The sequence below is a fragment of the Petromyzon marinus genome, chromosome 82, assembly GCF_048934315.1.
Source record: "Petromyzon marinus isolate PM22_M1 ecotype Great Lakes invasive population chromosome 82, UKy_Petmar_22M1.pri1.0, whole genome shotgun sequence".
Lineage (NCBI taxonomy): Eukaryota > Metazoa > Chordata > Hyperoartia > Petromyzontiformes > Petromyzontidae > Petromyzon > Petromyzon marinus.
The window spans coordinates 5559105-5572619 of NC_133747.1; the positions used below are offsets into that span (position 1 = coordinate 5559105).

The following is a 13515-nucleotide window of genomic DNA, read 5'->3' on the forward strand; positions in this document are numbered from 1 at the left end:
CAACATCATCAACAACATCATCAACAACATCATCAACAACATCAACATCAACAACATCAACAACAACAACATCATCAACAACAACAACATCATCAACATCAACAACAACATCATCAACAACATCATCATCATCAACAACAACAACATCAACAACATCATCAACATCATCAACATCATCAACAACAACATCAACAACATCATCAACATCATCATCATTAACATCATCAACAACAACATCAACAACATCATCAACAACATCATCAACATCATCATCATTAACATCATCAACAACATCATCAACAACAACATCAACAACATCATCAACAACATCAACATCATCAACATCATCAACATCATCAACAACATCAACAACAACATCAACAACATCAACAACATCAACAACAACATCAACAACATCAACAACATCATCATCATCAACAACATCAACAACACCAACATCATCAACATCAACAACATCATTAACAACAACAACATCAACATCATCACTAACACATCATCATCATCATCACTAACATCATCACCATCATTACTAACACATTATCATTATCATCACTAACAACAACATCATCACTAACACATCATCACTAACACAACATCATCACTAACACATCATCACTAACATCATCATCACTAACATCATCATCACTAACACATCATCATCACTAACAACATCAACATCATCATCACTAACATCATCATCACTAACATCATCATCACTAACATCATCATCACTAACATCATCATCACTAACATCATCATCATCATCATCACTAACATCATCATCACTAACATCATCATCATCATCACTAACATCATCATCATCACTAACATCATCATCATCACTAACAACATCATCACTAACATCATCATCACTAACATCATCATCATCATCACTAACATCATCATCATCACTAACAACATCATCACTAACATCATCATCATCATCACTAACCTCATCATCATCATCACTAACAACATCATCACCATCACTAACATCATCATCACTAACACAACATCATCATCACTAACATCACCACCATCACTAACACATCATCATCATCACTAACATCATCATCATCATCACTAACATCATCATCATCACTAACATCATCATCACTAACACATCATCACTAACATCATCATCATCACTAACATCATCATCACTAACATCATCATCATCACTAACATCATTATCACTAACATCATCATCATCATTATCACTATCATCATCATCATCACTAACATCATCATCATCACTAACAACATCATCACTAACATCATCATCAGTAACAAGATCATCACTAACATCATCATCATCTACAAAGTCACGTTGATGATGGCGGTAACGATGACGGTAACCATGGTAACGATAATGGTGACGATGGTAACCTCGTTGGTAACCGCGATGGTAACCATTACGGTGACCATGGCAACGATAATGGTAACCATGGCAACGAGGGACCACTCACGAGCGTCCGAATGGTCGATCTGGGCGTTAACGATGACGGTAACCTAGGTAACAACGCCGGTAACCATGGCAACGAGGGACCACTCACGAGCGTCCGAATGGTCGATCTGGGCGTTAACGATGACGGTAACCAAGGTAACAACGCCGGTAACCATGGCAACGAGCGACCACTCACGAGCGTCCGAGGGTCGATCTCAGCCCTACGAGAACCGCCGAGCAGCCAAGCAAGGCGACCAGCAGCAGCCCTGAGGCACACAAAGACACAGACAAAGGTGACCCAGGTAGCCTCTAGCAGGGCTGTAGGGGCAAGTGCAGTCACAAAGACACAGACAAAGGTGACCCAGGTAGCCTCTAGCAGGGCCGTAGGGGCAAGTGCAGTCACACAGACAAAGGTGACCCAGGTAGCCTCTAGCAGGGCTGTAGGGGCAAGTGCAGTCACACAGACACAGACAAAGCTCCCCCAGGTAGCCTCTAGCAGGGCTGTTAGGGGCAAGTGCAGTCACACAGACACAGACAAAGCTCCCCCAGGTAGCCTCTAGCAGGGCTGTAGGGGCAAGTGCAGTGACACAGACACAGACAAAGGTGACCCAGGTAGCCTCTAGCAGGGCTGTAGGGGCAAGTGCAGTTACACAGACACAGACAAAGGTGACCCCAGGTAGCCTCTAGCAGGGCTGTAGGGGCAAGTGCAGTCACACACAGACACAGACAAAGGTCCCCCAGGTAGCCTTCTAGCAGGGCTGTAGGGGCAAGTGCAGTCACACACAGACACAGACAAAGGTCCCCCAGGTAGCCCTCTAGCAGGGCTGTAGGGGCAAGTGCAGTCACACAGACACAGACAAAGGTGACCCCAGGTAGCCTCTAGCAGGGCCGTAGGGGCAAGTGCAGTCACACAGACACAGACAAAGGTGACCCCAGGTAGCCTCTAGCAGGGCCGTAGGGGCAAGTGCAGTCACACAGACACAGACAAAGGTCCCCCAGGTAGCCTCTAGCAGGGCTGTAGGGGCAAGTGCAGTCACACAGACACAGACAAAGCTCCCCCAGGTAGCCTCTAGCAGGGCCGTAGGGGCAAGTGCAGTCACACAGACACAGACAAAGCTCCCCCAGGTAGCCTCTAGCAGGGCTGTCGGGGCAAGTGCAGTCACACAGACACAGACAAAGCTCCCCCAGGTAGCCTCTAGCAGGGCTGTAGGGGCAAGTGCAGTTACACAGACACAGACAAAGCTACCCCAGGTAGCCTCTAGCAGGGCCGTAGGGGCAAGTGCAGTTACACACAGACACAGACAAAGGTGACCCAGGTAGCCTCTAGCAGGGCTGTAGGGGCAAGTGCAGTCACAAAGACACAGACAAAGGTGACCCAGGTAGCCTCTAGCAGGGCTGTAGGGGCAAGTGCAGTCACACAGACACAGACAAAGCTCCCCCAGGTAGCCTCTAGCAGGGCTGTAGGGGCAAGTGCAGTCACAAAGACACAGACAAAGGTGACCCAGGTAGCCTCTAGCAGGGCTGTAGGGGCAAGTGCTGTTACACAGACACAGACAAAGGTCCTCCAGGTAGCCTCTAGCAGGGCCGTAGGGGCAAGTGCAGTCACACACAGTCACAGACAAAGCTTCCCCAGGTAGCCTCTAGCAGGGCCGTAGGGGCAAGTGCAGTCACACAGACACAGACAAAGCTCCCCCAGGTAGCCTCTAGCAGGGCTGTAGGGGCAAGTGCAGTCACACAGACACAGACAAAGCTCCCCCAGGTAGCCTCTAGCAGGGCCGTAGGGGCAAGTGCAGTCACACAGACACAGACAAAGCTCCCCCAGGTAGCCTCTAGCAGGGCTGTAGGGGCAAGTGCAGTCACACAGACACAGACAAAGCTCCCCCAGGTAGCCTCTAGCAGGGCTGTAGGGGCAAGTGCAGTCACACAGACACAGACAAAGGTCCCCCAGGTAGCCTCTAGCAGGGCTGTAGGGGCAAGTGCAATCACACAGACACAGACAAAGCTCCCCCAGGTAGCCACTAGCAGGGCTGTAGGGGCAAGTGCAGTCACACAGACACAGACAAAGGTCCCCCAGGTAGCCTCTAGCAGGGCTGTAGGGGCAAGTGCAGTCACACACAGACACAGACAAAGCTCCCCCAGGTAGCCTCTAGCAGGGCTGTAGGGGCAAGTGCAGTCACAAACAGACACAGACAAAGCTCCCCCAGGTAGCCTCTAGCAGGGCTGTAGGGGCAAGTGCAGTCACACACAGACACAGACAAAGCTCCCCCAGGTAGCCTCTAGCAGGGCCGTAGGGGCAAGTGCAGTCACACACAGACACAGACAAAGCTCCCCCGGGTAGCCTCTGTTGGTTCTTTAGGGTCAAGTCAAGTTGCCGTTCTCGAATGAAATAAGACTAAATCACGACGTTTCGGGCGCAACCCCAGGGTCAGTCACCAGGCGTAGGAACCGCAGCGATGAGCTCCCGTCTCACGAGGTCACATCGGTAGAGTGAAACTCGGCACACTCGGGAGGCTACATTTATTTATTGATGTGTCACAGCTGCACACACTGGTTCTATTGGGAGGTAAAGTCACGTGTGTTGTGGCCGACGTTTCGGCCACAACACCACAAGCGGCCTTCGTCAGGTGAAGGGGAACGAGGCTGTCTGGTAGGACAGCGCTGGAGTGGGAGAAGCCAAGCTCAGATCGCGACCTTTTAAGCTGTGTGAGAGGAAACAAAGCGCCTTGACAAAGGAATTAGCATAGAATTTAGCATTGAAATAGCTGAGTTAAAGTATACACATCCACAGAGGCATCCCTTGACAAAGGAATTAGCATATAATTTAGCATTGAAATGGCTAAGTTAAAGTATACACATCCACAGAGGCACTCCTTGACAAAGGAATTAGCATAGAATTTAGCATTGAAATAGCTAAGTTAAAGTATACACATCCACAGAGGCACCCCTTGACAAAGGAATTAGCATAGAATTTAGCATTGAAATAGCTAAGTTAAAGTATACACATCCACAGAGGCACCCATTGACAAAGGAATTAGCATAGAATTTAGCATTGAAATAGCTAAGTTAAAGTATACACATCCGCAGAGGCACCCATTGACAAAGGAATTAGCATAGAATTTAGCATTGAAATAGCTAAGTTAAAGTATACACATCCACAGAGGCACTCCTTGACAAAGGAATTAGCATAGAATTTAGCATTGAAATAGCTAAGTTAAAGTATACACATCCACAGAGGCACTCCTTGACAAAGGAATTAGCATAGAATTTAGCATTGAAATAGCTGAGTGATTAGCTTGTGACTGGTCACAGAAATGGCTATGTTAAAGTTAAAGCTTACACATCCACAGAGGCACCCCTTGACAAAGGAATTAGCATATAATTTAGCATTGAAATGGCTCATTGAAATAGCTAAGTTAAAGTATACACATCCGCAGAGGCACCCCTTGACAAAGGAATTAGCATAGCATTTAGCATTGAAATGGCTCATTGAAATAGCTAAGTTAAAGCATACACATCCGCAGAGGCACCCCTTGACAAAGGAATTAGCATAGAATTTAGCATTGAAATGGCTCATTGAAATAGCTAAGTTAAAGTATACACATCCACAGAGGCACTCCTTGACAAAGGAATTAGCATAGAATTTAGCATTGAAATAGCTAAGTTAAAGTATACACATCCACAGAGGCACCCCTTGACAAAGGAATTAGCATAGAATTTAGCATTGAAATGGCTCATTGAAATAGCTAAGTTAAAGTATACACATCCACAGAGGCACTCCTTGACAAAGGAATTAGCATAGAATTTAGCATTGAAATGGCTCATTGAAATAGCTAAGTTAAAGTATACACATCCGCAGAGACACCCCTTGACAAAGGAATTAGCATAGAATTTAGCATTGAAATAGCTAAGTTAAAGTATACACATCCGCAGAGGCACCCCTTGACAAAGGAATTAGCATAGAATTTAGCATTGAAATAGCTGAGTTAAAGTATACACATCCGCAGAGACACCCCTTGACAAAGGAATTAGCATAGAATTTAGCATTGAAATAGCTGAGTGATTAGCTTGTGACTGGTCACAGAAATGGCTATGTTAAAGTTAAAGTATACACATCCACAGAGGCACCCCTTGACAAAGGAATTAGCATAGAATTTAGCATTGAAATGGCTGAGTGAATAGCTTGTAACTGGTCACAGAAATAGCTATGTTAAAGTTAGAGCATACACATTCACAGAGGCACCTAGTACTCATCAAACAGGAGAATTTAGCATTGAAATGGCTGAGTGATTAGCTTGTGACTGGTCACAGAAATAGCTATGTTAAAGTCAAAGCCTACACATCCACAGAGGCACCTAGTACAAATCAGACAGGAGAATTTAGCATTGAAATGGCTGAGTGATTAGCTTGTGACTGGTCACAGAAATGGCTATGTTAAAGTCAAAGCATACACATCCACAGAGGCACCCCTTGACAAAGGAATTAGCATAGAATTTAGCATTGAAATAGCTGAGTGATTAGCTTGTGACTGGTCACAGAAATGACTATGTTGAAGTTAAAGCATACACATCCACAGAGGCACCCCTTGACAAAGGAATTAGCATAGAATTTAGCATTGAAATAGCTAAGTTAAAGTATACACATCCACAGAGGCACCCCTTGACAAAGGAATTAGCATAGAATTTAGCATTGAAATGGCTGAGTGATTAGCTTGTGACTGGTCACAGAAATAGCCATGTTAAAGTTAAAGCATATACATCCACCGAGGCACCTAGCACAAATCAAACAGGAGAATTTAGCATTGAAATAGCTGAGTGATTAGCTTGTGACTGGTCAGAGAAATGGCTATGTTAAAGTTAAAGCTTACACATCCACAGAGGCACCTAGTACAAATCAAACAGGAGAATTTAGCATTGAAATAGCTGAGTGATTAGCTTGTGACTGGTCACAGAAATGGCTATGTTAAAGTCAGAGCATACACATCCACAGAGGCACCTAGTACTCATCAAACAGGAGAATTTAGCATTGAAATGGCTGAGTGATTAGCTTGTGACTGGTCACAGAAATGGCTATGTTAAAGTCAGAGCATACACATCCACAGGGGCACCCCTTGACAAAGGAATTAGCATAGAATTTAGCATTGAAATAGCTGAGTGATTAGCTTGTGACTGGTCACAGAAATGACTATGTTGAAGTTAAAGCATACACATCCACAGAGGCACCCCTTGACAAAGGAATTAGCATAGAATTTAGCATTGAAATAGCTAAGTTAAAGTATACACATCCACAGAGGCACTCCTTGACAAAGGAATTAGCATAGAATTTAGCATTGAAATGGCTGAGTGATTAGCTTGTGACTGGTCACAGAAATAGCCATGTTAAAGTCAAAGCATATACATCCACCGAGGCACCCCTTGACAAAGGAATTAGCATAGAATTTAGCATTGAAATAGTTAAGTTAAAGCATACACATCCACAGAGGCACCTAGTACAAATCAAACAGGGGAATTTAGCATTGAAATAGCTGAGTGATTAGCTTGTAACTGGTCACAGAAATGGATATGTTGAAGTTAAAGCATACACATCCACAGAGGCACCCCTTGACAAAGGAATTAGCATAGAATTTAGCATTGAAATAGCTAAGTTAAAGTCAAAGCTTACACATCCACAGAGGCACCTAGTACAAATCAAACAGGAGAATTTAGCGAAACACAACCACGCTCAGACCGGGGACCTTTTTATTTTATTGTTTTACCTACGTGCTGACTTTACCCAATAGAACCGAAGAGTATCGATCCTATTCTTAGTTCTTTCGGTAAAGTCACCGCCACGTTGAAGGGAAACAATAAAATAATAATTTATATATATAAAACAATAAAAAATTCTCACGACGTTTCGACCATAACACAAAGGGTCGTCATCAGGTGTGTCGGTTCGCATAAATTTATTTATTTTTAAACGGTGTATTTATTTATTTATAAATAACGTCAGCGCCACGCGCAGCGATTTGGCAATTTGTTTACAAGGACTAGTCCATCTATGTTCTGAAAAGAGGAGGGGGGAGACGAAATTTTTTATAATGTATGCTGTCTGAAAGCCACCGTAAGCGTGAACAATCAATTAAGACCCGAAATGGTTTATCAAATCCTTCCAATGATTGCTAAGTCGGAATCCATCTTCTCGGTTGAAATTGTCTCTGTGCTTGTATATGTGGATAGCCTCATGAACGAATCTCTCAACATGGTAGCTAAAAATAAATAAATTAATGCAAACCAACACACCTGATGACGACCCTTTGTGTTATGGTCGAAACGTCGTGAGAATTTTTATTGTTTTATATATTTTTTATTATTTTATTGTTTCCCTTCAACGTGGTGACTTTACCGAAAGAACTAAGGATATGAATTACTGCAGTCACGAAAGCTTTAAATCAAAATTTAGTATGGATCCTAGCAGTCACGAAAGCTTCAAATCTAGAACTCACCCACAGGCCTACCGCTAGTTCTAGAGTACCTCGCTTGGCTGGGACCTACACACACAGATCCTCTGACTCCGGTGTTTGGCGGGGACTTACCCACAGGCCTACCGCTAATTCTAGAGTACCTCCTGTGGCTGAGACCTACACACACAGATCTATTGACTCCGGTCTCAGGGGGACTTACCCACAGGCCTACCGCTAATTCTAGAGTACCTCGCGTGGCTGGGACCTACACACACAGATCTCCTGACTCCGGTCTCAGAGGGGACTTACCCACAGGCCTACCGCTAATTCTAGAGTACCAGCGGCCTGAGACCTACACACACAGATCTACTGACTCCGGTGTTTGGCGGGGACTTACCCACAGGCCTACCGCTAATTCTAGAGTACCTCCTGTGGCTGAGACCTACACACACAGATCTCCTGACTCCGGTCTCAGCGGGGAACTTACCCACAGGCCTACCGCTAATTCTAGAGTACCAGCGGCTGAGACCTACTCACACAGATCTCCTGATTCCGGTCTCAGCGGGGACTTACCCACAGGCCTACCGCTAATTCTAGAGTACTCCTACTGGGACCTACACACACAGATCTATTGACTCCGGTCTCAGCGGGGACTTACCCACAGGCCTACCGCTAATTTTAGAGTACCTCGCGTGGCTGAGACCTACACACACAGATCTCCTGACTCCGGTCTCAGCGCGGACTTACCCACAGGCCTACCGCTAATTCTAGAGTACCTCGCGTGGCTGGGACCTACACACACAGATCTCCTGACTCCGGTCTCAGCGGGAACTTACCCACAGGCCTACCGCTAATTCTAGAGTACCTCGCGTGGCTGGGACCTACACACACAGATCCTCTGACTCCGGTCTCAGCGGGAACTTACCCACAGGCCTACCGCTAATTCTAGAGTACCTCCCGTGGCTGAGACCTACACACACAGATCTCCTGACTCCGGTCTCAGCGGGGACTTACCCACAGGCCTACCGCTAATTCTAGAGTACCAGCGGCTGATACCTACACAGACAGATACTCTGACTCCGGTCTCAGTGGGAACTTACCGACAGGCCTACCGCTAATTCTAGAGTACCTCCTGTGGCTGAGACCTACACACACAGATCTCCTGACTCCGGTCTCAGCGGGGACTTACCCACAGGCCTACCGCTATTTCTAGAGTACCTCTGGTGGCTGAGACCTACACACACAGATCCTCTGATGCCGGTGTTTGGAGGGGACTTACCCACAGGCCTACCGCTAATTCTAGAGTACCTCCGGTGGCTGAGACCTACACACACAGATCTACTGACTCCGATCTCAGCGGGGACTAACCCACACTCCTACCGATAGTTCTAGAGTACCTCGCGTGGCTGAGACCTACACACACAGATCTCCTGACTCCGGTCTCAGCGGGGACTTACCCACAGGCCTACGGCTAATTCTAGAGAACCTCGCGTGTCTGAGACCTACACACACAGATCCTCTGACTCCGCTGTTTGGCGAGGACTCACCCACAGGACTACCGCTAATTCTAGAGTACCTCGCGTGGCTGGGACCTACACACACAGATCTCCTGACTCCGGTCTCAGCGGGGACTTACCCACACTCCTACCGCTAATTCTAGAGTACCTCGCGTGGCTGAGACCTACACACACAGATCTACTGACTCCAGTGTTTGGCGGGGACTTACCCTAAGGCCTACTGCTAATTCTAGAGTACCTCGCGTGGCTGAGACCTACACACACAGATCTACTGACTCCGGTCTCAGCGGGGACTTACCCACATGCCTACCGCTAATTCTAGAGAAACTCCGGCCTGAGACCTACACACACAGATCTCCTGACTCCGGTCTCAGCGGTGACTTACCCACATGCCTAACGCTAATTCTAGAGTACCTATGGCCTGAGACCTACACACACAGATCTCCTGACTCCGGTCTCAGCGGGGACTTAACACACTCCTACCGCTAATTCTAGAGTACCTCGCGTGGCTGAGACCTACACACACAGATCTACTCACTCTGGTGTTTGGCGGGGACTTACCCACAGGCCTACCGCTAATTCTAGAGTACTGCAACTGAGACCTACACACACAGATCTCCTGATTCCAGTCTCAGCGGGGACTTACCCACACTCCTACCAATAGTTCTAGAGTACCTCGCGTGGCTGGGACCTACACACACAGATCTCCTGATTCCGGTCTCAGCGGGGACTCACCCACAGGCCTACCGCTAATTCTAGAGTACTCTACTGGGACCTACACACACAGATCTATTGACTCCGGTTTCAGCGGGGACTTACCCACAGGCCTACCGCTAATTCTAGAGTATCAGCGGCTGGGACCTACACACACAGATCTCCTGACTCCGGTCTCAGCGGGGACTTAACACACTCCTACCGCTAACTCTAGAGTACCTCGCGTGGCTGGGATGTAGACACACAGATCTACTGACTCCGGTGTTTGGCGGGGACTTACCCACAGGCCTACCGCTAATTCTAGAGTACCAGCAGCTGAGACCTACTCACACAGATCTCCTGACTCCGGTCTCAGCGGGGACTTAACCACACGCCTACCGCTAATTCTAGAGTACCTCCGGCCTGAGACCTACACACACAGATCTCCTGACTCCGGTCTCAGTGGGGACTTAGCCACAGGCCTACCGCTAATTCTAGAGTACCTCCCGTGGCTGAGACCTACACACACAGATCTCCTGACTCCGGTCTCAGCGGGGACTTAACCACAGGCCTACCGCTAATTCTAGAGTACCTCCGACTGGGACCAACACACACAGATCTATTGACTCCGGTCTCAGCGGGGACTTACCCACACTCCTACCGCTAACTCTAGAGTACCTCGCGTGGCTGGGACCTACACACACAGATCTATTGACTCTGGTCTCAGGGGGACTTACCCATAGGCCTACCGCTAACTCTAGAGTACCAGCGGCCTCAGACCTACACACACAGATCTCCTGATTCCGGTCTCAGGGGGACTTACCCACAGGCCTACCGCTAATTCTAGAGTACCTCCAGTGTCTGAGACCTACACACACAGATCTCCTGATTCCGGTCTCAGGGGGACTTACCCACAGGCCTACCGCTAATTCTAGAGTACCTCCAGTGTCTGAGACCTACACACACAGATCTACTGACTCCGGTCTCAGCGGGGACTTACCCACATGCCTACCGCTAATTCTAGAGTACCTATGGCCTGAGACCTACACACACAGATCTCCTGACTCCGGTCTCAGCGGGGACTTAACACACTCCTACCGCTAATTCTAGAGTACCTCGCGTGGCTGAGACCTACACACACAGATCTACTCACTCTGGTGTTTGGCGGGGACTTACCCACAGGCCTACCGCTAATTCTAGAGTACTGCAACTGAGACCTACACACACAGATCTCCTGATTCCAGTCTCAGCGGGGACTTACCCACACTCCTACCACTAATTCTAGAGTACCTCGCGTGGCTGGGATGTAGACACACAGATCTCCTGACTCCGGTCTCAGCGGGGACTTACCCACAGGCCTACCGCTAATTCTAGAGTACCAGCGGCTGAGACCTACACACACAGATCTCCTGACTCCGGTCTCAGCGGGGACTTAACACACTCCTACCGCTAACTCTAGAGTACCTCGCGTGGCTGGGATGTAGACACACAGATCTACTGACTCCGGTGTTTGGCGGGGACTTACCCACAGGCCTACCGCTAATTCTAGAGTACCAGCAGCTGAGACCTACTCACACAGATCTCCTGATTCCGGTCTCAGGGGGGACTTACCCACAGGCCTACCGCTAATTCTAGAGTACCTCCTGTGGCTGAGACCTACACACACAGATCTCCTGACTCCGGTCTCAGCGGGGACTCACCCACAGGCCTACCGTTAATTCTAGAGAACTTACGGCTGGGACCAACACACAGATCTACTGACTCCGGTGTTTGACGGGGAACTTACCCACAGGCCTAACGCTAATTCTAGAGTACCTCCGGCCTGAGACCTACACACACAGATCTCCAGACGCCGGTCTCAGCGGGGACTAACCCACACTCCTACCGCTAACTCTAGAGTACCTCGCGTGGCTGGGACCTACACACACAGATCTCCTGACTCCGGTCTCAGCGGGGACTTACCCACAGGCCTACCGCTAATTCTAGAGTACCTCTCGTGGCTGAGACCTACACACACAGATCTCCTGACTCCGGTCTCAGCGGGGACTTACCCACAGGCCTACCGCTAACTCTAGAGTACCTTGCGTGGCTGGGATGTAGACACACAGATCTACTGACGCCGGTCTCAGCGGGGACTTACCCTAAGGCCTACCGCTAATTCTAGAGTACCTCGCGTGGCTGAGACCTACACACACAGATCTACTGACTCCGGTCTCAGCGGGGACTTACCCACAGGCCTACCGCTAACTCTAGAGTACCTCGCGTGGCTGGGATGTAGACACACAGATCTACTGACTCCGGTGTTTGGCGGGGACTTACCCACAGGCCTACCGCTAATTCTAGAGTACCTCCAGTGTCTGAGACCTACACACACAGATCTCCTGACTCCGGTCTCAGCGGAGACTTACCCACACTCCTACCGCTAATTCTAGAGTATCAGCGGCTGAGACCTACACACACAGATCTCCTGACTCCGGTCTCAGGGGGACTTACCCACACTCCTACCGCTAATTCTAGAGTACCAGCGGCTGAGACCTACACACACAGATACTCTGACTCTGGTGTTGGTGGAGGGGTTACCAGCCCCTCGCACCCGGCCAGAGCCCCCGTTTAGCCCCTGTGGTGGACACAGACGCCATGAGGGGAGGAGCCAATCAAAATTGGATCTCCCCCCACAGCATTGTCCACAAGAAAGTTGCCCGTCCGGCACTGCGAAGAGGTAGGGGGTTGTTTTTGCCCGACAATCATCACCACCACCACCATCACCACCATCAACATCACCACCATCACCACCACCATCAAAATCACCACCACCACCACCACCACCATCACCACCACCACCATCACCACCACCATCACCACCACCATCACCACCATCACCACCACCACCACCACCACCACGACCACCACCACCACCACCACCATCACCACCATCACCACCACCATCACCACCACCATCACCACCACCATCACCATCATCACCACCACCACCATCACCATCACCACCATCACCACCACTAGCACCACCACCACCACTACACCACCACCACCATCACCACCATCAACATCACCACCATCACCACCACCATCAAAATCACCACCACCACCATCACCACCATCACCACCACCACCATCACCACCACCACCATCACCACCACCACCACCACCACCATCACCACCACCACCAGCACGACCACCACCACCACCACCATCACCACCACCATCACCATCATCACCACCATCACCATCACCACCATCACCACCACTACCACCACCACCACCACCATCACCACCACCACCACCACCACTACACCACCACCACCACCACTACACCACCACCACCATCACCACTACACCACCACCACCACCACCACCGCCATCACCACCACCATCACCAC

At 48.7% G+C, this 13515-nt stretch overlaps 1 protein-coding gene across 1 annotated transcript in view; it reads right to left on the reverse strand.

The window, feature by feature from the left end:
- Positions 1 to 13515, reverse strand: part of LOC142907695 (CMP-N-acetylneuraminate-beta-1,4-galactoside alpha-2,3-sialyltransferase-like) — a 45730-nt gene that overhangs the window by 29175 nt on the left and 3040 nt on the right. The window contains exon 2 of the mRNA XM_076057361.1: positions 1665 to 1734. Coding sequence (XP_075913476.1) covers positions 1665 to 1734 — 70 coding nt within the window. The remainder of the gene's footprint in view (positions 1 to 1664; positions 1735 to 13515) is intronic.